Source organism: Pongo abelii, chromosome 4, assembly GCF_028885655.2.
Source record: "Pongo abelii isolate AG06213 chromosome 4, NHGRI_mPonAbe1-v2.0_pri, whole genome shotgun sequence".
Lineage (NCBI taxonomy): Eukaryota > Metazoa > Chordata > Mammalia > Primates > Hominidae > Pongo > Pongo abelii.
Genome location: NC_071989.2, coordinates 187,786,643 through 187,806,895, shown reverse-complemented (window position 1 = coordinate 187,806,895; position 20,253 = coordinate 187,786,643). Strand labels below are relative to the sequence as shown.

The 20,253-nt window shown below is 42.5% G+C and overlaps 1 protein-coding gene across 4 annotated transcripts; it reads right to left on the bottom strand.

The window, feature by feature from the left end:
• Positions 1–8,934: 8,934 nt before the first annotated feature.
• ZNF879 (zinc finger protein 879) lies at positions 8,935–18,928 on the bottom strand. 4 transcript variants are annotated; one of them, XM_009241353.4, is made up of 5 exons: positions 18,780–18,928; positions 17,648–17,715; positions 15,091–15,217; positions 14,560–14,655; positions 8,935–10,480 (listed from the first exon to the last, which is right to left on the bottom strand). In XM_009241353.4, exons 2-5 carry the CDS (start codon positions 17,678–17,680, stop codon positions 9,045–9,047), a joined length of 1,692 nt encoding a protein of 563 aa, XP_009239628.3. In that variant the 5' UTR covers positions 17,681–17,715; positions 18,780–18,928; the 3' UTR covers positions 8,935–9,044. The 4 variants fall into 4 exon arrangements, with proteins under 4 accessions (XP_009239628.3, XP_054412336.2, XP_054412335.2 ...); XM_054556361.2 differs by having other exon boundaries at positions 18,652–18,884; XM_054556360.2 differs by lacking the exon at positions 18,780–18,928 and adding an exon at positions 18,497–18,639.
• Between the last annotated feature and the right edge of the window lie 1,325 nt (positions 18,929–20,253).

The following is a 20,253-nucleotide window of genomic DNA, read 5'->3' as shown; positions in this document are numbered from 1 at the left end:
TGTTCTGGGAGGACTCTTTAAGTTTATATTTCAAGCTTACAGAATCCAATTTCTGAAAGGAATATTCTCTCTTTCTAACGTGGTTTGTTCTTTAAACAATAAATATCTACATTAAAAAAATCTACACTGTGTGTACAGCATTGATCCAGTAGTCAAAAACCCACTAACCCGATCCAGCAGGCCCTAGGTCCAAAGTGGTGAGGCTCAAATGAGTTTCCCTACTTCCCTCCTCACCCTCCCCGTGTCTTTCCTTCCCTGCCTTCCTCTCCTTCACAATGAGAAAATAAAAAAGGGAAAACTATAGAAAAGGAGAAATGGGAGTTGTTCCTAACCAATGTTCCGGAATTTGAAAGGCTAAAGCAAAGTATATGCATTGTGTTCAAAATCAAATCACAGCTCCTCTTTAACCTTACCTTCTTGATCAGGTGATCATCTTAATGATGTCCATTCCCGTATAAATGTGGGTCAGGGCTAATGGACTAGCTAGACTTGGGGAACACACACAATGACATTTTAAACACTGTTTATAATGTCATGCAGACATGACTTCCACCTGAATGACAGAAACCTGTAGTAAGCTATTGACATTTTCCGTCCTACATACACTGAAAAGGTTAAAGGAAGATCAGAATTGCACAGACACAACGAAGAGTGACTGCAAACAGTTGTTTAGGAAAAAGAACTAACTGACCTCCATGAAGAGATGTGCAGAAAGGATGGTGCTGAAATACAGAAGCCAAAGGGGGGAAGTTCTGTCTGTGTCTTTCCAACACAGCCGTATAAATTCATTGAATGGGTCATGAAAAACCTACAATGTTATAATTATGTCTTTAAATTCATTTGCTTAAACTAAATTGAAGTTATGCTATAGCTTATTTTCTCCCGTCCATAGTCCATATCGTCAGACTTAAGTAGAGATCACAAAGCAGACACTGGCAAGCTGGTGGCTTTGAGACCTCCTGCCACAGGCATGACATGGGTTTTGCATTTATATGACATTCTGTAAAAGGCAAACTACAGGGACAGTAACCGAAAGCAGGGGGTCAAACAGGTACTTGTACACCAAGGGTCACAGCAGCATTATTCACAATTGTTGAAAGGTGCAAACGATCCAAATGTCAACCAATGAATGGATAAACAAAATGCAGTATATACAAAAAATAAATACTATTCAGCCTTAAAGAAGGAAATGCTGGCATATGCTATAACATGAATGAACCTTGAAGACATATGCTAAATGTAATAAGCCAGATATAAAAGAACAAATATTGTATTATTCCATTTATAAGAAATACCTAGAGCAGTAAAATTCATACAGACGGCAGTATAGACGGTACTAGGGGCTGGGAAGGAGGAAATGAGGAGTTACTGCTTAATGGGTACAGAATTTCTGTTTGAAATGATGAAAAAGATGTGGAAATAGATTGTACATTTAAAAATGGGTGAAAGGGTAAATTTTATGTTATGTGTATTTTATCACTTTGCATTTTGATAAAGTACACGGAGAATGTGAGGAGGCAGCCACAGGAAGGTCATGCCTCAGGTGAATTCTTAACAGAAACGTAGTGGTGGGGAATCCACACATCAAAGTGCCAAGACCAGCTCGATCGGGGAGACCCTAACCCAGCAGCACTAGAGGAATTAAAGACACACACACAAAAATATAGAGGTGTGAAGTGGGAAATCAGGGGTCTCACAGCCTTCAGAGCTGAGAGCCCCAGAGATTTACCTATGTATTTATTAACAGCAAGCCAGTCATTAGCATTGTTTCTATAGATATTAGATTAACTAAAAGTATCCCTTATGGGAAACGAAGGTATGGGCCAAAATAAAGGGATGGGTTGGTCTAGTTAACTGCAGCAGGAGCATGTCCTTAAGACACAGATCGCTCATGCTATTGTTTGTGGCTTAAGAATGCCTTTAAGTGGTTTTCCGCCCTGGGCGGGCCAGGTGTTCCTTGCTCTCATTCCGGTAAAGCCACAACCTTCCAGTGTGGGTGTCATGGCCATCACGAACATGTCACACTGCTGCAGAGATTTCGTTTATGGCCAGTTTTGGGGCCAGTTTATGGCCAGATTTTGAGGGGCCTGTTCCCAACACAAAGAGACAAGCAGCAAGAGGAAGAAATGCAAGCTCCTACAGGAAAAACAGCGAATACTCTAAACTCCACCTCCCTGACAATGCCCAAGTCATCTAGTCCAGAAATCATACTTTGCTTACACTGACAGAAGTACGCACGCTGGAATCACAAATCTTGGATATAATCCCAAGCTTGCTGTAACAGAAAGGACACAGAAATCAGCCTAAAGGGAGTCCCAAAGGCCATTCCTGGGACAATTTGAGCATCAAAATAAATAATTGGTATTAACAGATTACAGGCCATTGAATAAAACAGAAAACCATGCTTCCAGAATCATAGAAACAAACATATACAGAGAATATAAAACTCTTCTTCAAAGCAGAAAGCCAATTAACAAGTGTAGAAGAAACAATGGAATTATACAATCTTCATTTGGAAGCGATTATAATAAGTGATTAAAGCAAGTGTCAACAGTGGATGAAACTAGAGGATCAAGTTTTTTGTTGTTTTTTTTTTTTGAGATGGAGTTTTGCTCTTGTTGCCCAGGCTGGAGTGCAAAGGCACAATCTCAGCTCATTGCAACCTCCACCTCCCGGGCTAAAGCAATTCTCCTGACTCAGCCTTCCAAGTAGCTGGGATTACAGGCATGCACCACCATGCCTGGATAATTTTGTATTTTTTTAGTATAGATGGGGTTTCTCCATGTTGGTCAGGCTGGTCTCGAACTCCCAGCCTCAGGTGATCCACCAGCCTCGGCCTCCCAAAGTGCTGGGATTACAGGTGTGAGCCACTGCACCCGGCCTGAGGATCAAGTTTTTAAAACAATGTTTTATATATTATCATTTATTTTATATTATGTTATTTTATAAATCATTTTTAGAGACAGGGTCTTGCTGTGTGGCCCAGGCTGCAGTGCAGTGGCACGATCACAGCTCCTTGCTGCCTCAGACTCCCAGGCTCAAGTGATCAACACACTTCAGCCTCCTGAGTAGCTGGGACTGCAGGCACATGCTACCATGCACAGATAGTTTACTTTTTATTTTTTGTAGAGATGGGGTCTCACCATGTTTCCTATGGTCTCAAACTCTTGGCTTCAAGCAATCCTCCCACCTCAGCCTCCCAAAGTGCTGGGATACAGGCATGAGCCACTGTGTTTGGCCTTGGTAAATCAAGTTTGACAAGTAAAAATACATATACATACACTCATAGGATTTCCTGTTAAGAGACTGATGATTATAAAAGGAAGATTCTAACTTCACAGTGCAAAATCTGGCAGATACCATCTGAACGAAGAGAGCAAAGTTAAAATGACCAGCAATTGGGGTAAGTCACAATCCCCCAATAGGGTGTGATGATGAACTCAGAATACAGTATCACTGCCATGGTTTCCTTACCAAAAAAGCATAGCACAGGCTGGGCGCGGTGGCTCACGCCTGCAATCCCAGCACTTTGGGAGGCCGAGGCAGGTGGATCATGAGGTCAGGAGTTCAAGACCAGCCTGCCGAAGATAGTGAAACCCCATCTCTACTAAAAGTACAAAAAAAAAAAAAAAAAAAAATTAGCTGAGCCTGTAATCTCAGCTACTCGACAGGCTGAGGAAGAGAACTGCCTGAACCCAGGAGGTGGAGGTTGCAGTGAGCTGAGATTGCACCACTGCACTCCAGCCTGGGTGACAGAGCAAGACTCCGTCTCAAAAAAAAAAAAAGCAAAAAACAAACAAACGCATAGCATAAACCTAATCATGAAAAAGCATCAGACAGGTCCAATGAAGGGCCAGACTAGAAAACAACTGGCCTGTTCATTTTTCCTAGACCTAGTCATGAGAAAACACCTGATCATGTGGCAGCCAGTAATAGCCCCAAACCACAAGAAAAGAAGGGCATTTTAAGTAATTTCTTTGAATACAGTACATCAGGCATGTCAACTATATTATAAAAGTTAAAACATATTCTGCATTTTTCAGGTTGCTTTGAAAATGACCTGTTAGGAAGCCATGAAAATGGACATTTTTCTTTTTGCCTAGATTCTGAACAAGTCTGTTGAGGAGTGTTGAGTCTGAACAAGAGAACTTAGGCAAAGAAAATGTGTTGACAACTTAAAGATGATTAATTCTTTCTCTTCCTATTTATCTTAAGGTACACATAACTTACTGGGCACTTCCTTACTTCGGTTAGGAACCAATGTTCTCTTTATCTGGAGATCTAGGGAGTTGAATGAAAAGGGAAGATTATAGACAGGAGGGAAAAGTGTTGATAGTTTTGTTAATGAGACACATTCCTGTTCGGCAGTGGCCTGAAGAAGGCTCTGATGATGGCAAGGCTGTTAGGCACAACCTTTGAGCTCATTCCATATTAACCTTTATGTTCACATCACCCTGGGTGATCAGGCTTAAGGATCTCTGTTTTATTCCTCCTCAACTCACCCAGGATTGAGTTGGACAAATTCTATTAGTTCTTTTTACTGACATACACAATGGCTCTGGCTGGCTGGAGCAGCCTCTTCCTGAAGACGGAGTCTCCCTCAAGCACCAAGCAAGTGGAGGAAGACTCTGCGCTTCTCCCCAAGTCATCACCTCCTTGCCTCACACCAGAGTTTTGTAAAGTCCCTGTCCTTTATGTTATGTGGTAGCTAGTCTCCATACACAGTTCCCCAGTGAACCATGCCCTTGGCATTCACAGTTTATTAAACTACTCTTGAATACGGGCCAAATTTGACTCATTCTCAACCAATTGTATACAGCAGAATTAAAGCTGGCTTTTAAGATCTGCAACTTCTACCTAGCTCTCTTGGAATACTTGCTCTTGGGACGCTCCCTCTCAGAAATCAACCCCCATTCAGTAAGAAGCCCAAGCCACATGGAGTAGCCCAAGCCAGCTCTCACCCAGCAGTTACCAGCAACTGCCAGCCATCCTGAAGCCCAGTTTAGCCTTCAGCCCCAGCTGCTCTGACTGCACATCTATTCGCAAATAAGAACCTCCCAGCTAAGCCCCAAAATGGGCTCATGATAGACAATACATTGTTGTCTAACACTACATTTGGGGTGATTTCTCCTACAGCAATGGATAACTAGAATATATTCTCAATCATTTGATGTTTTTATTTAAATATCTTTATCCCATGTATATATCTTTTCTTTTTTTTTTTTTTTTTTGAGGCAGAGTCTTGTTCTATCACCCAGGCTGGAATGCAGTGGCACAATCTTGGCTCACTGCAGCCTCTGCCTCCTGATTCAAGTGATTCTCCTGCCTCAGCCTCCCGAGTAGCTGAGACTACAGGCATGTGCCACCACACCCAGCTAATTTTTTGTATTTTTAGTAGAGATGGGGTTTCACCATGTTAGCCAGGATGGCCCTGATCTCCTGACCCCGTGATCTGCCTGCCTTGGCCTCCCAAAGTGCTGGGATTACAGGCGTGAGCCGCTGCGCCCGGCTGATATATATCTTTTAATATATAATTTTGCAAAAAAATTGTATCATACCCTATGTAGTTTGCCAATGACTTTTAAAAACTCAGAAATGTGTTTTTCAATCTATCCCTTTTTTTGTTTTAGAGACATGGTCTTGCTATGTTGCCCAGGTTGGTCTTGGACACCTGGGCAACAAAGTGATCCTCCTGCCTCAGCAGAGTAGCTGGGACTACAGATGTGCTCCACCATGCCAGCTTCATCCATGTTTTACTTAGCTTTATTCCTTTTCACTGCTGTTTCTACTGTGTTAATATTCCAAAATATATCCATTCTCCTAATTAATGGACATTCAGACTACTTACAACCATTTGGTGTGATGATCAGTGCTGCTAAGAATATCTTTGTACATCCCTTCATGCCCACATGCAATCATTTCTCCAGTGTATCTACGTAGATGTGCACAACACACACAACTTCAGCTTTATGTCAGTGATCTCTGACTTATATTCCCACTACTAATGAATTTCTTATTCCACATACATCCTGAAGCTCAGTATTGTCACACATCCTAATTTTTCCTCATTTGTGGTTGTAAAATCATACATTACCGTGGCCTTAATTTGCATTTTAACTACTAATGAAGTTAATTACCTTTTCGTGTTTCTGGAAATTTGTATTTTCTTTTCTGTGAAATAAGCAGTCATGCATTTAGCCCATTTTCCTGGTGGTATTATTGATTTGTACAAATTAATATTTATGGATTATAATAGTTTGTTGGGCATACTGTGGAAAGATCGATTTTGTGTCTTGATTTTTCACCTCCCTTTTTGTATACTTTGGTAAGCAGTTCTTTCATGTGAGCAAATACATCAAAAATTTTATACAGCTAATTTGTAGCCTGTTTAAGAAATCCTTCCCAATCTCAAGAACATAAAATTATTTCTTTACATATTCCTCCAAGTTATTCAGTTTTTGCTTTTCATATAATTGTTATGGTGAGGGTAGGGATCTAATTTTTTTTTCTGTGAATCATTTCTGTCTGAGAGCCAATTTTGAACAGTTCATTCGTTTTCTGAGACAGTCTTGTCACCCAGGCTGTAGTGCAGTGGCAGGATCTCGGCTCACTGCAACCTCCGCCTCCTTGGGGTCAAGCAATTAACTTGCCTCAGCCTCCTGAGTAGCTGGGATTACAGGCATGTGCCACCACACCCGGCTAATTTTTGTAGTTTTAGTAGAGACAGAGTTTCGCCATGTTGACCAGTCTGGCCTCGAATTCCTGACCTAAGGTGATCCACCCACCTCAGTCTCCCAAAGTGGTGGGATTACAGGCGTGAGCTACTGCGCCCAGCTAGTTTATTCTTTCTCCGTATTTCTTGTCATTAATGCTTCTAACATCTTACCATTCTTTTTCAGTAGGCTTTCTATAAATAAACCTACATTTATAATGTTATTAACTATGCTTAGGTGCTCTGGATTACGTTTGCTAATGCTTCGCGTGGGATTTCACCTCTTGTTCATAGGTAATATTGGTCTACAATATTCATTTCTTGCACTTTACCTGGCTTTGGCACTGGGTTATATTAGCAAAATTGTGCTATTACATTATCTCCTCTGGGAGACTTTCCATAAAACTTGGTCTATTTGTTACTTCAAGTTTTGACAGATCTTGTCTTAAAAAATAACTTGGCCTAATGTTCTCTTTGTGGGATTTTAATTCAGATTTAACTTTTTGATGATTTTAAAACTACTAATAGTTGGAGAAGTTCTATTTCCCTAGGAATTTTTCCAACTTAGGTAGAGACAAAAAAACTGAACAGTTGTGGGAAGTAAGGATTAGAGATGAAGCATTCAATGATCCAGAAAAGTGTGTTCTTCACAAGTCTGAAACAATGAGACTAAGTAACCCAGGAGGCAAAAGCTGTATTCAGTGATTTTTGCTACGTTCCCAATAACTTTCCTGTTTTCTATTTTTTTGTTTGTTTGTTTGAGACGGAGTCTCGCTCTGTCAGCCAGGCTGCAGAGCAGTGGCGCGATCTCAGCTCACTGCAAGCTCCACCTCCTGGGTTCACACCATTCTCCTGCCTCAGCCTCCCAAGTAGCCGGGACTACAAGCACCCGCCACCAGGCCTAGCTAATTTTTTTTTTTTTTTTGTATTTTTAGTGGAGACGTGGTTTCACCGTGTTAGCCAGGATGGTCTCAATCTCCTGACCTCATGATCCGCCCGACTTGGCCTCCCAAAGTGCTGGGATTACAGGCGTGAGCCACCGCGCCTGGCCCGTTTTCTATTTTTTAAAGCTCCTTGGCAGAAAAACAACTTGGCACTTTATGAAATGGGTGGTTTTGGCCCTTAAGTGCTTACCCCCTCCTGATAAACTTGGCTAAACTAGATGTTAGCCTCTGTAAAGCCCAGCAATTTTAGTTTGACTTGTGAGATAACTGTTTTTAGCTTGCTAATCTTATGATTCACATTTTAGAAATGCTGAACTGAGCTAAATCATCTGTGGAAGAGCATAAGTCCATTTTCTGGAAGAAAGAGCATCTGAACTCAGAGCCTAAATATTTGCCCAGTGACCTTTAGAGTGTGGGGAGAAAGTGAACATTGTCTGATGAAGGCAAAAAAGTGGAAGTAAGGGTGAAAGTGATCTGGTTCATTTTACCTCCAAGGATGATGACCTGAGTTCTACATTGTTCCTGGGCCTTCTGGTGGCTGGTAACCAGAAAACTCACAGAAGCAGGCACACCCTGGGAGCTGAGCTGTGCTTGCTATTGGCTACATTCTGAGATAATTTATAACATTTTTCATTAAATTGCAAAAGCAGTGGTTGTCTGAATGACCTTTACTTATCAATACAGCAAAGGTAATCACTTTTAATGAGAAAAACGAGTGAAATACCATGTGTTCTGTGACTTAGTGACTTTAGCTCTGACTCAGAGTTTGGAATAAGTAGTCAGGAAGAAAACTCAAAGATAGTATGCCTGCATAGTTTATGGAGTGATTTTCTTCTCAGGTGAATGGCTTAGAAAGCAGAGAAACAATTCAAAGTCTTAACCATGAAGTACAGAATCTGCTTTAAGACTATTAAAAAATATTTTAGTGACAGTGAGGTAGCTATGGGTCACCTATACATACTTCTTTTCAAAAACATTCTTTCTAGTCCCACTGGCTTGCATAATAGTTTCAAAAAATAGATTCCTAGATTTATCTGTGTCCGGATTTTATGGCTGTACTTGTACATAAACAGCAGGCTTCCCAGTGATGCTCAGGAAAGCTGGTAGCTGTTATCGTACATCACTAGACAATCAAATACTAACCCTGCAATCTTAAAAATTCTCGATTTCATGGTAATAACTTAAGAACATATGAATAAACATTTTACAGAAGCTTTTCTAGCATTCCCAAGGTTACCCTGCATCATGAAGTCTCCGATGTTTGATGAGGTCTAACTGAAGTTTTACCCATGATTAACTACTTTTCATCACTTTCTCCCCAAAATGAGTTTTTTGATATTCAGTATGGAATATAACTTCAGTTCCTACATGCATTTATACAGTTTTTCTCAATTATGAGTCCTTTGATGATTAGTAAGAGATGAGCTCTGACTAAAAGCCTTCCCACATTCTTTACATTTATAAGGTTTTTCCCCTGTATGAATTCTCATGTGTGTCATAAGGGATGAACTCTGTCTGAAGGCTTTCCCACACACTTTACAGTTATATGGTTTCTCTCCAGTATGAATTCTCTGGTGCTGAATTAGAGCTGAGCTTTGGTTGAAGGCTTTCTCACAGTCATTACATTTATAAGGTTTTTCTCCAGTATGAATTTTTCGATGAGTATTAACGCCTGAGTGGGAACTGAAGGCTTTTCCACATTCCTTACAATTATATGGTTTCTCTCCAGTGTGAATTCTGTGATGTATATTAAGCCGTGAAATCCAAGAGAAGGCTTTCCCACATTCATTACATTTGTAGGGCTTTTCTCCAGTGTGAATTCTTTGATGTTGTATGAGAGCTGAGCTTTGGCTGAAGGCTTTCCCACATTCTTTGCATGCATATGGTTTCTCACCAGTGTGAATTCTCTGATGTATGATAAGGGCTGAGTGATAGCTGAATACTTTTCCACACTCATTACAATGAAAGGGTTTCTCTCCAGTATGAATTCGATGGTGCCTACTTAGCCGCGATATTGAAGTGAAGGCTTTCCCACACTGAGTACATTCATACGGTTTCTCCCCAGTATGAATTCTGTGGTGCTGAATGAGAGATGAGCACTGACTGAAGGCCCTCCCACATTCATTACACTTATAGGGCTTCTCTCCTGTGTGAATTCGCTGGTGATTATTAAGAGATGAACTACCTTTAAATGTTTTTCCACATTCCTTGCATTTATAAGGTCTCTCTCCAGTATGCATTCTCTGGTGTCCAATAAGAGATGTGGTGAAACTGAAGGCTTTTCCACATTCACTACATATATAAGGTTTCTCTCCTGTATGAACCCTCAAGTGCTGAGTTAGGGATGAGCTTTGGCTGAAGGCTTTCCTACATTCCTTACATTTATAGAGCTTCTCTCCAGTGTGGATTCTCTGGTGTTTACTGAGGGAGGAACTGTGGAGGAAGATTTTCCCACAGATATTACATTTATAACATTTACGCACTGTGTTGACCCCCAGTTGTTTAAAGAGAACTGAATACTGCTGTGAACGGGGTCTCCTTCCTCTGGAAACTATTCTGGGTTTTCTAATAAGTGATGATTTTAGACCAAGGTTTTTCCCAAATTCAATACCTTTAAAGCTCCTCTCCTTCATGTAGACTTTTTTGATGGTAACTAACACTTTACTGAAAAGTCTGTTCTTTTTGCCTTGTTGCTTCTCTAACTTATCTTCATTTATGTAGGTTTTCTCCAACTTGAAGTCAAATGTGCCATCAATTATGAGTTTTTTCATGACTTCCTGATTTTCTTCTTTAGAAACTATGGTTTCAAACAAGCTTTCCCATCCTAAAGTAGACAAAACATGTAAGTCTCTCTTCAACTGAGAATTTTAAAAAGTGACATAAAAACACACAAGGATAGTTAAAAAATATAAAGCCTTGAAATCTTAGAAAAGGATGGGAAAAAGAAGAGGAGGAAGGAAGCAGGATGACAGACATGTGGATGGGAAGGGTCTGAAGAAACTTACATATAGGTGGGCTGAGGAAATTAGGGGACAACAGGAGAAGCCAGGCTTGATCTATTAACAAAGCACAGCTCGCTAGGGTATGAGGCCCTTCTGAGCACAGCCTGTGTCCCTCAGCGTCGTCTCCCAGGGCAGCTACCAGTGCACTCAGGTAAATACCAAGGGAAAAACTGCAGAGGGGCTAAAATTAAATGAAAGAGAAGAGCTCCGCCAAACACAAGCTATCAAGCAGTGCTGCTCTAGGCCTCCTCAGAATGCTGTAAATAATGACAACCACTTACTCAAGTAATATCTACTGAGTACCTACTGTGTGTTACGCAAAGGTTAAGACTCTGAGAATGACAGGGCACAAGCCAGACAAGGGCCTACTCTCAAGGTTTACATTCTAGCAGTGTGATACAGACAATGACCAAGTAACAAATCAACAGCAGTACAAAGGAGCAATGAGAACTGTAAGAAAACACAAAGTGCTGTGTAATAAGAGTGAATAGGCAATTATTTTAAACTGGGTGATGACAAATAAAATTAAAGATGAGATCTAAATAACAAGCGCTGGCCAGACAAAAATGTGGGTATAAAGGTGATTCCAGTCAGAAAGAACAGTAACACAAAGGCCCTAGGCAGGAATAAGCTTCCTTTTTTCCAGGACATACAGCAGTCCATGGTAGCTGAAGCAGAGTGAACAAGGAGAGAGTGTCACAGATGAGGAAAAGAAGTGGGCCAGGCTATATCGTGGAGCGTTTTCTAGGATACAGGAAGATATTGGAAGTTCATCAGCATCACTGAGGGCTAGAAGGGACATGAAACGACGTGGTTTTTGTTTAAAAGGGATCACTCTGGTTGCTGTATGAAAAACAAACTGTAATGGAGCCGGGGAGAAAGAGAACAAGGGCAGCTGCAGAACAGGCAATGAGGAGGCCGCTGCACTCTTCCTGGATGAAGATGGTGGTGGCTGGCACTGGCATGTGGTGATAAGAGATGGAAAGAGGTGGGCGTATCTGGGATATTCTGCAAGTAGCACTGGCAGGTATCTTCACCTACGAATAGAGCGCAGAGGCAATGAACGAGGGGACTCAAGGATGACTCCTAGCTTTTGGTCTGGGCAACTCAATGGACACCAACACTATTATCATGATATTGGGGAATACTGGGAGAAAAGAACATTATTGAGAGTAGTTTTTTGTCTACCTTTTTGGTTACTTAAGATACAGTACAAGAAATGGAATCATTGATTCAAAAGAAATGTATTTTCTTTTGTATTTTATGGAAGAGCTTTTATTTTCTAAACTACAAAAGAAATATATCATCATTATAAGAAAAACACAGAAAACTATAAAAATGAACATATAGCTCACTCATAAATACATCATGCAATTGTAATCACTATCATATGTGGGACGTAGCTCACCAGAATTTTCTGCATATAAAAAATCACTTAATTAAAAAATTAAAATGGGTTGAAATTAAGCTTCCTTTACCTCCATTTCACTTAAAAATCATGAGCTTCTCTCCATGTCAATAAATGTAGGCTGACATCATCATTTTAATGGCTGTACAATATGTCCAATGCATGAAAACATCATCATTTAATAAATCCCTTTTTGAGAGTCATTTACCCTCCTCCTTTTGTGGCAGTGATGCCACATGTTGTAACAAAACATTCTTTTACAACATCTTTGTAACTCTGTACAGTTACCTGTGCAGAAATTATCTTAAGATTTCTAGACTTGAAATTGATTTTAATAAAGCCAGACCATCTTCAGAAAGACTGTACCAGTTGCAGTCCCACTAACGATACTGCTTATCACTCACAGCAGTGGCAACACATTGGGTATATATTTCTTAATCCTTGGTAATAAGGGAAAAATGGTAACTTGTGCTTTGTTGGAATTTCATTGATTTTAATTTAATGAAGTTGAATAGTGTTTCAAAAAATCCCTTGTGGATTTTTAATCCACATGCCTGGCCTTTTCAATCACAATACTCATGTCCTTGTACTGCGATGATTTACGCCTGGTACCTTTGCCTCTTTATATTACGGCTTTGTATTCCCATAACCATCTTAGCAATATTAGTAACAGAGAAAAACTAGAAACTAAAATTTCCAAAAGGAAGACTGTTTAATTGGCTTAACATACAATATAGTCCTCTCAATGAGGTAGGCCTCTATTCACTGAGGGCTGAATAACTGAAGGACATTCACAATTAAAACAGGCTCAAGAACAAGCTGTATAATCAATCTTTCTGTGTCTCTCTCTCACTGTGTCTGTCTCTCACACACAAACACATTTAAACAAATACGCAGTTTGAATGGGTAATAAACAATAATAATTGATCATAGTTGGTAAAATTCCAGGTGACTTTTTTTTGCTCCTATTTTTACAACAGCATGTGAATTTGTACAAATTTAAAATAATTAATTTTTAAAAATGCTTGTAAAACAATACTGACAATGTGATACCAATGATTTATTTGCCAACCAGAAAGCTCAGAGCGAAATTTGAAACTCATTTATAGCTACCATTCTGGTCCTTACTGCAGATCTATTTATTTTCTAGATGTCTGATTGAATTTCTATTTTATTGTAGCACTACTCTTGCAGTCAATTGCCTCACATTGTTGGTGGAATGTGGCAGAAACAAAAGATTCCTGAAATGAAAGGAAGGACTGAATCTTCAAAGCAAAGAGGCCAGTAAAGTGCCAAAGAACAAAGAAAAAAAAATACTCTTTCATATAACCTAATGAAAAGTCTGAATTCCAAAGATAAAGACGATGTCCTATAAGATGCCAAAGAGAAGACAGAAAAGAAAAAACAAGTTACCTCTACAGGAAATAGAATCGGACTAATGGGATTATTTGTCAGCAGCGCTCCATGCCCAAAGACAGTGGACAGTTTGGACAACGCAGAGAGGGGAAAAAAAAAAAAAAAAAAAAGGATGCCAGAATTCTAGATCCAAAACACAAATCTCAGAGGAGAGAAAAAAACAACTGATTTTTGACACGTACAGATATTGCGCACATGAACCTTTCTGAAAAACGTTACCCAAGAAAATATTCTAGTCGAGCCAAAGGGAAAAATGTGAAGACAGAGTTCACAAATGGAAACACAAAAGTGAACTGGCCCAGAAAGCCCACGCCCTGCCCAGGTGAGAAAAAAACACCAGACAAGTGGTAAAGCTCAACAGAGGCCTCCTCTACTGCCAGAAGCAGAGACAGAATTCACAGGATAATGAATGGGGAAGCTGACAATGTAGTCATCCAAGGGCACATAGGGAAAAAGTGACACGCCTTACGAGCTGGGATCTGGGATGCATTATTTCCTACATTTTCACAGAAAAGAGAAGAATGGCATGATGAATATCTGGAAGCCCACTCACATTCCGTAACTGTTACCATTTGTCACACCTTCTTTCCCTCTTTCATGTATGTAAATACATACACATATATCTGCTTTTTTTCCCCTGCTGAACCATGTATAATAAGTTGTACACCAAAGAGATCAAAGCAAAAGATGGTTCCAAGATGAAACTATGAGGGATGTATTGTAGTGATTAAAAAAAAAATGTAATGTTCAAGCCACTAAGGAAAATAATTTAGGAAAGGAATCAATCCAGTAAAAGCAAGGAAAAAGGAAGATAAAAGAATTATAAACCTTTACACATGATATACTGTATTACTTATTCTGCAAATTACAAGACATCTGAAAACAGTGCAACCCATATTGGCAGAATTCAACCCTCCTCTGAACCTGATGGATCAAGTAATTAAAAGAGAAAGGATCTGCCTTCCCAGCATTCCCCCCTGGCCTGGCACATCAAGGAGACCCTTGAGCGCAGCCTCCTCACTGTGCTCTGGCAGTGGGAAAATGTTATGCCCATCTCCCAATTACTCCGTCACTCACCGAGATGTGCACCTTGGGGAACTCCACTCTCCACCATCCAGGCATCTTCTCCTTGCTCTAACTGGGAGATGACCTTTGGCTTGGAAAAGAGAATCCCTGTTCATGAACAAGAAAGAGACGTGAGCGGCCATCGTAGCAGGCAGGTCCAGCCCCCAGAGTGCCCAGGGCAGAGGGGCAGTACAGGGAAGGAGGAGGTTTGTTCTGAGAGAAGCTTCAAATTGGGCTCCTAGAGGACGACCAGGAGGTGGTCTCAGGAAGAAAGTTAGGGCTCTGGCTGTGCACTCCTCTCAGCAGGAACACCTTGTGGGGCTCGGGGAACAGAGCTCAGTGGGCAGAAGACAGGAAAAGCAGAGAAAAGACACCCTTCATCAACTCTACTAAGCCAAGGTCTCTCAGTACAACCAAGGGGAATGGCAATGGCCACTCTTGGAGCCCACCTGTGAGCCGACCTGGCCAAGCCCTCCAAATGTGCCCCCTGAGGGTGCTAAGGTGCTCTTTGGCAGATTCTGCATCAGGAGGAAAGTTCCTTACCCAGTGAGACCAGGATGCTGTAGTTCTCCAGCATCACCTCCCGGTACAATGCTCTCTGGGCAGAGTCCAGGTGCAACCACTCATCCTGGCTGAAGAACACGGCCACATCCCTGAACGTCACGGACTCCTGGAATGGCAAACCCACTCCTGTTCATCCAGGACTGTCCCCACAATGGGACGACTGAGAAGCAACCCTGTCACAACTTGGGGTTCTAAGTATTTCAAGTGTTTCTGGACAACTTTTCAGTTACCAAGCACACATTTATCATTTACCTATGGTGAGTGAAACACCATCCCCTCAGGAAGCTTGAACACAGAGGCCAAACAAGAGAAGCACTTGAACCCGTGAAACAAAATCAGAGCAAGAAAACACTGAACTTTAGATTTGGAAACGTCCAATCACCTAGACCAAACCCTCATCTTACAGGTGACACCTGACAGTCAGGTTTCGGAAGGAGGCACCAGCGCATTCACTAAGGGAGGTATAGGTGGAACACCACCAGGCTTGCCGGGAAAGGCGGTCACTGAGTCCTAGTTCTGCCTCAACTCGGGCCATCTCTGAGTCCTGGGAAAGAGGACACTGACATTCACAGCAGGGAAGGCTATGAGAATGTTCCAGGCATGGCTGTGTCAGGAGAGGTCCCAGGTGGTGGGCTACATAACCTTTCAAGCCAAAGGAGAAGGCTATGGTCAGGAGTCCCCCTCCCCACCCCAGAAGCTCCTGTTCTTCTACCTCTCTCCTCCTTCACTGGATGGCATGTCACTGCTCTGAACCAGAGCCATCTCCCCTTCTTTTCTTGAGAGTCATCTTCTTGGCTGGGCACAGTGGCTCACGCCTGTAATCCCAGCACTTTGGGAGGAGGATTACTTGAGCCCAGGAGTTTGAGACCAGCCTGGGTAACATAGAGAGAACCCATCTCTGCAAAAAATAATTTTTTTTTTAAATTAATTGGGTGTGGTGGCATGTGCCTGTAGTCCCAGTTATTCAGAAGGCTGAGACAAAAGGCTTGTCTGAGCCCAGGAGGTCGAGGCTGCAGTGACGTGTGATCACACTACTGCACTCCAGCCTGGGCAACAGAGTAAGATCCTGTCTCTTAAAAAACAAAACAAAACAAAAGAATCATCTTAAAAAAGCTTACTAGAAAATTCTAAAAGATCAATAAGCAAAACAACAAGAAGTGTTCATCTAACTTTCTACCACCAGAAAAAGTTAACTTTTTGCTATGTCTCTTCAGGTGATTTTCATGCAAATATGGTTCTATATTTAAATAAAAATAAAATCACATTATACAAATAACCGCATCCTAGTCACCACTGTTTAAATACTGCCCAGTAGTTCAGTGTATAGATGATCTAGTTTATTTAACTCACCTAGTACTGGATGTTTAGGTTGTTTTCACTTTGTTAATACCCTAAAAATGCTGAATTGAGTATCCTGTACATAATCACAAAGGCGTACAAAGCTTATCTCCTTCAGGCATATTTTTCTTTTCTTTCTTTTTTTTTTTGAGATGGAGTCTTGCTATGCCACCAGGCTGGAGTGCAGTGGCACGATCTCAGCTCACTGCAACCTCCACCTTCCGGGTTCAAGTGATTCTCCTGCCTCAGCCTCCGGACTAACTGGGATTATAGGAGCGCACCACCAGACCCACCACATCTGGCTTTTTTTTTTTTTTTTTTTGAGATGGAGTCTCGCTGTGTCACGCAGGCTGGAGTGCAGTGGCATGATCTCTGCTCACTTCAACCCCCGCCTCCCGGGTTCAAGTGATTCCCCTGCCTCAGCCTCCAGAGTAGTTGGGACTATACACATGTACCACCATCCCTAGCTAATTTCTGTATTTTTAGTAGAGACCAGGTTTCACCATGTTGGTCAGGCTGGTCTTGAACTTCTGACCTCAAGTGATCCACTCGCCTTGGCCTCCCAAGGTCCTGGGAATACAGGGCCTCTCTTTTTCAAATTCCCAGTGTTAGGAAGGAATTATTTGACTCCTCCGTGTCTTTGTCTGCCACAGGGCAAAAACATCTGGATCTTTCACAAAGCTCTGGTAGTGGCAGTGGCCTGGCACTGGAGCCCCATTAAATTCTTTGTCAAAAAGTATGAGACTGGGGGCCGGGCGTGGTGGCTCACGCCCATAGTCCCAACACTTTAGGAGGCTGAGGCGGGCAGATTGCTTGAGGTCAGGAGTTCGAGACCAGCCTTGCCAACTTGTTGAAGCCTGGTCTCTACTAAAAATACAAAAATTAGCCGGGTGTGGTGGCACACATGCCTGTAGTCCCAGCTACCAGGGAGGCTGAGGCTGCAGTGAGCCGTGTCCGTGCCACTGCACTCCAGCCTGGGTAACAGAGTGAGACCCTGTCTCAAAAAAGGAAAAAAAAAAAAAAAAGTATGAGACAGGCTCTGAGGCAAGGGAAACACCTTCCTTCCAGAGTTCCTCAGCTACCAAGCCCTCTGGTCCTTCCCCGAGCTTCACTGGGTACAGAAGCTCAACAACAGATGAAGAAGTTTACCATGTCTAGACCCTGAAGGCAATTCAAGCAAAAAGAAGCCTTCACTCACCTGTACATGGGCTGGCAGCAACCTCCTTGCCATTTCTCCCTCCCTGCTGCCTCTCTTGGGGAAGGCACCTGGAATGGAGAAAAAAGCTGTGAGGTCTTTTCATCCAGCCTGCATGCCCACCCTCATTAGGCCTGACCAGGTTAGAAGCCATAAGCTGAGCACCCGCAGAGAAGGAGCCTGGAACTGCCCAGGCCAGAGGGGCCCTGAGTCCGGCCACTTAAACCAGTGTGGGAAGCAGGTACACAGTCGCCGGGCCTGCTACCTTTCTGCCAGTGCTTTAAGATAAAGACGAATGGAGCGAAGGGATGAAGACCATCTGCCGTGCCTTAACAGGGTCAAGGGCGGAATCAGGCAAGGCTCATCCAGATAAAGTAACAGGAAATGACACAATATTCCACACATCTGCACTTGGATGTTGTTCAATACGAAAAACAGCAGTTGAAGAACTGATGCTCTTTTCTAGCAACAGCCAACCAAAAATTAGTCCTCTTTTCTTCCTCTTGTAAGATTTACTTCCTTTATCAAAAACAGTTATCAAAGCTGCTTAAACGTAGCGTTACCCATTCTCCCCCGCCCCCAAAAAACAAGGGCTCAAGAAAATAGCATCACTGGCTAGAAACTGATTTAAAATTTAGAGAAATGGGAAGAAACTTAGCAAGTGGACATGGTTACGGTAAATAAAAAACGAAATAGTTAAATCACTCTAGGACTGACTGTAGGAAAACACTGCCAAACGAGCAAGACTGCCAAACACGAGTAAATCTAAAGTTTAAACTCCGGGAAACGGAGTATGGGGAGGCTTAAACCCACACACGCTAAGAGCGGAAAACCGCCCGGAGGGCTGCGGACCCTGAATCGAGGCGGCGTTTTGCAGTTTCTTTTCTGGAGCCGTTTCCCCCGGAGTCCGGCCCAGGCTGCGGCCCAGGAATCCAGCGGCATCGACGCGCCCTCCCGGCCTCCGCCAGGCCCTTCCCAGACCACGCCCCCTCCGGGGCCGGGTTCACCTGCCGAGGCCGCCCCGGCTCGGACGCCTGGAGCCGGGGCTCGGCGGACACGCGTAGAGGCCAGCCCTCGTCCTGGTCCCGCCGCGGCAGCCACACGCCCCGGGCCCGCCCTCACCGGCAGCCTGTACCTGGGCCCGCCACGACGGGGGGCGCGCAGCTGCACACCGCACAAGAGGCGAGCGGTACACCTAATTCAGAGACGTTTCCCGTCGCCGCCGGGCGCAACTGCGCCTGCGCGCCGGAGAGCCGACGGGTTTCCCTGGCTGAACCGCAGCGTTTGTCCCTCCGGACTTCATTTCCCAGACGTCACCGCGGCAACACCACTTACGGTGTCCGAGAGGGAACCACAGCTCCGAGAGCGGAGAACGCGATCGGGCTGTGGAGTTCGAGAAGGCTGAAGCCGAGTCCCTAAGCTTGGGATCCAACTACTCTCCCTCCGCTAAACCACCCATTGTATTCGTAATTAGAATGACAACAATAGTAAGACGGAAAAGTGAGTATGAATTTTTAAATGTGGAAGACTAGCCGCTGCTGATTATTCGCAGGTGGTGACAGACTATTACAGTCCATTCTGCTATTTTAATTAAAAAGGAATTATGTCTAAATTTTGTAATCTCGGCCGGGCCCGGTGGCTTATGCCTGTAATCCCAGCACTTTGGGAGGCCGAGGTGGGCGGATCACAAGGTCAGGGGATCGAGACCATCTTGGCCAACATGGTGCAACCCCCTGTCTACGAAAACACAAAAAATTAGTCGGGCTTGGTGGCGCGTGCCTGTAATCCCAGCTACTCGGGAGGCTGAGGCAGGAGAATCGCTTGAACCTGGGAGGCGAAGGTTGCGGTGAGCTGAGATCGCGCCACTGCACTCTAGCCTGGGCGACAGAGCAAGACTCTGTCTCAAATAAATAAATAAATAAATAAATAAATTTTTGTAATCTTTACATATTTACTGGCACTCAGAGTAAAACAAAAGCATAAACCCAGTATTTCCCTCTTCATGGCACTCACTTCTTTTGAAGTGACTTCTTTAAAACGTAAAATAAAACCCAACTCCCAGCGCTATCATCACAACTGCATCCTCGGTGACCGGCACTGTACACATCAAATACTATGTGCTCAGGAAGTGTTGATTTTTAAAACATCAGACATTAGGATTTACAGAGACAAACCTAAACACAAAGGGTACTTGAAGATAGAAAATGCAGAGATGGACTAAGAGATGTCAGGTAGATAATATGAAAAAGAAATCTTGGATCACGATGTTACAACAATACAAAGATTATTGCAATGTAAAAATAATTAAATTGAACAAAATGGATGTTTTATATTGTTAAAAGATAATAATGCACATCACTAATCATTAGGGGAATGCAGATCAAACATCCACTGCAATTTCACACTCATTAGGATGGCTATTACAAAATTTGGAAAAAAAAGAAAACCAGAAAACAATCCTTGTGCCTTAATGGTGGGAATATAAAATGGTACCGCTGCGCTGGAAAACGGTATGTCAGTTCCTCAAAAAAAATTAAATATAGAATTAACACATGGGCAATTCGACTTCTGGACCATATCTTATTTCTATATTTAATTATTATTTTAAA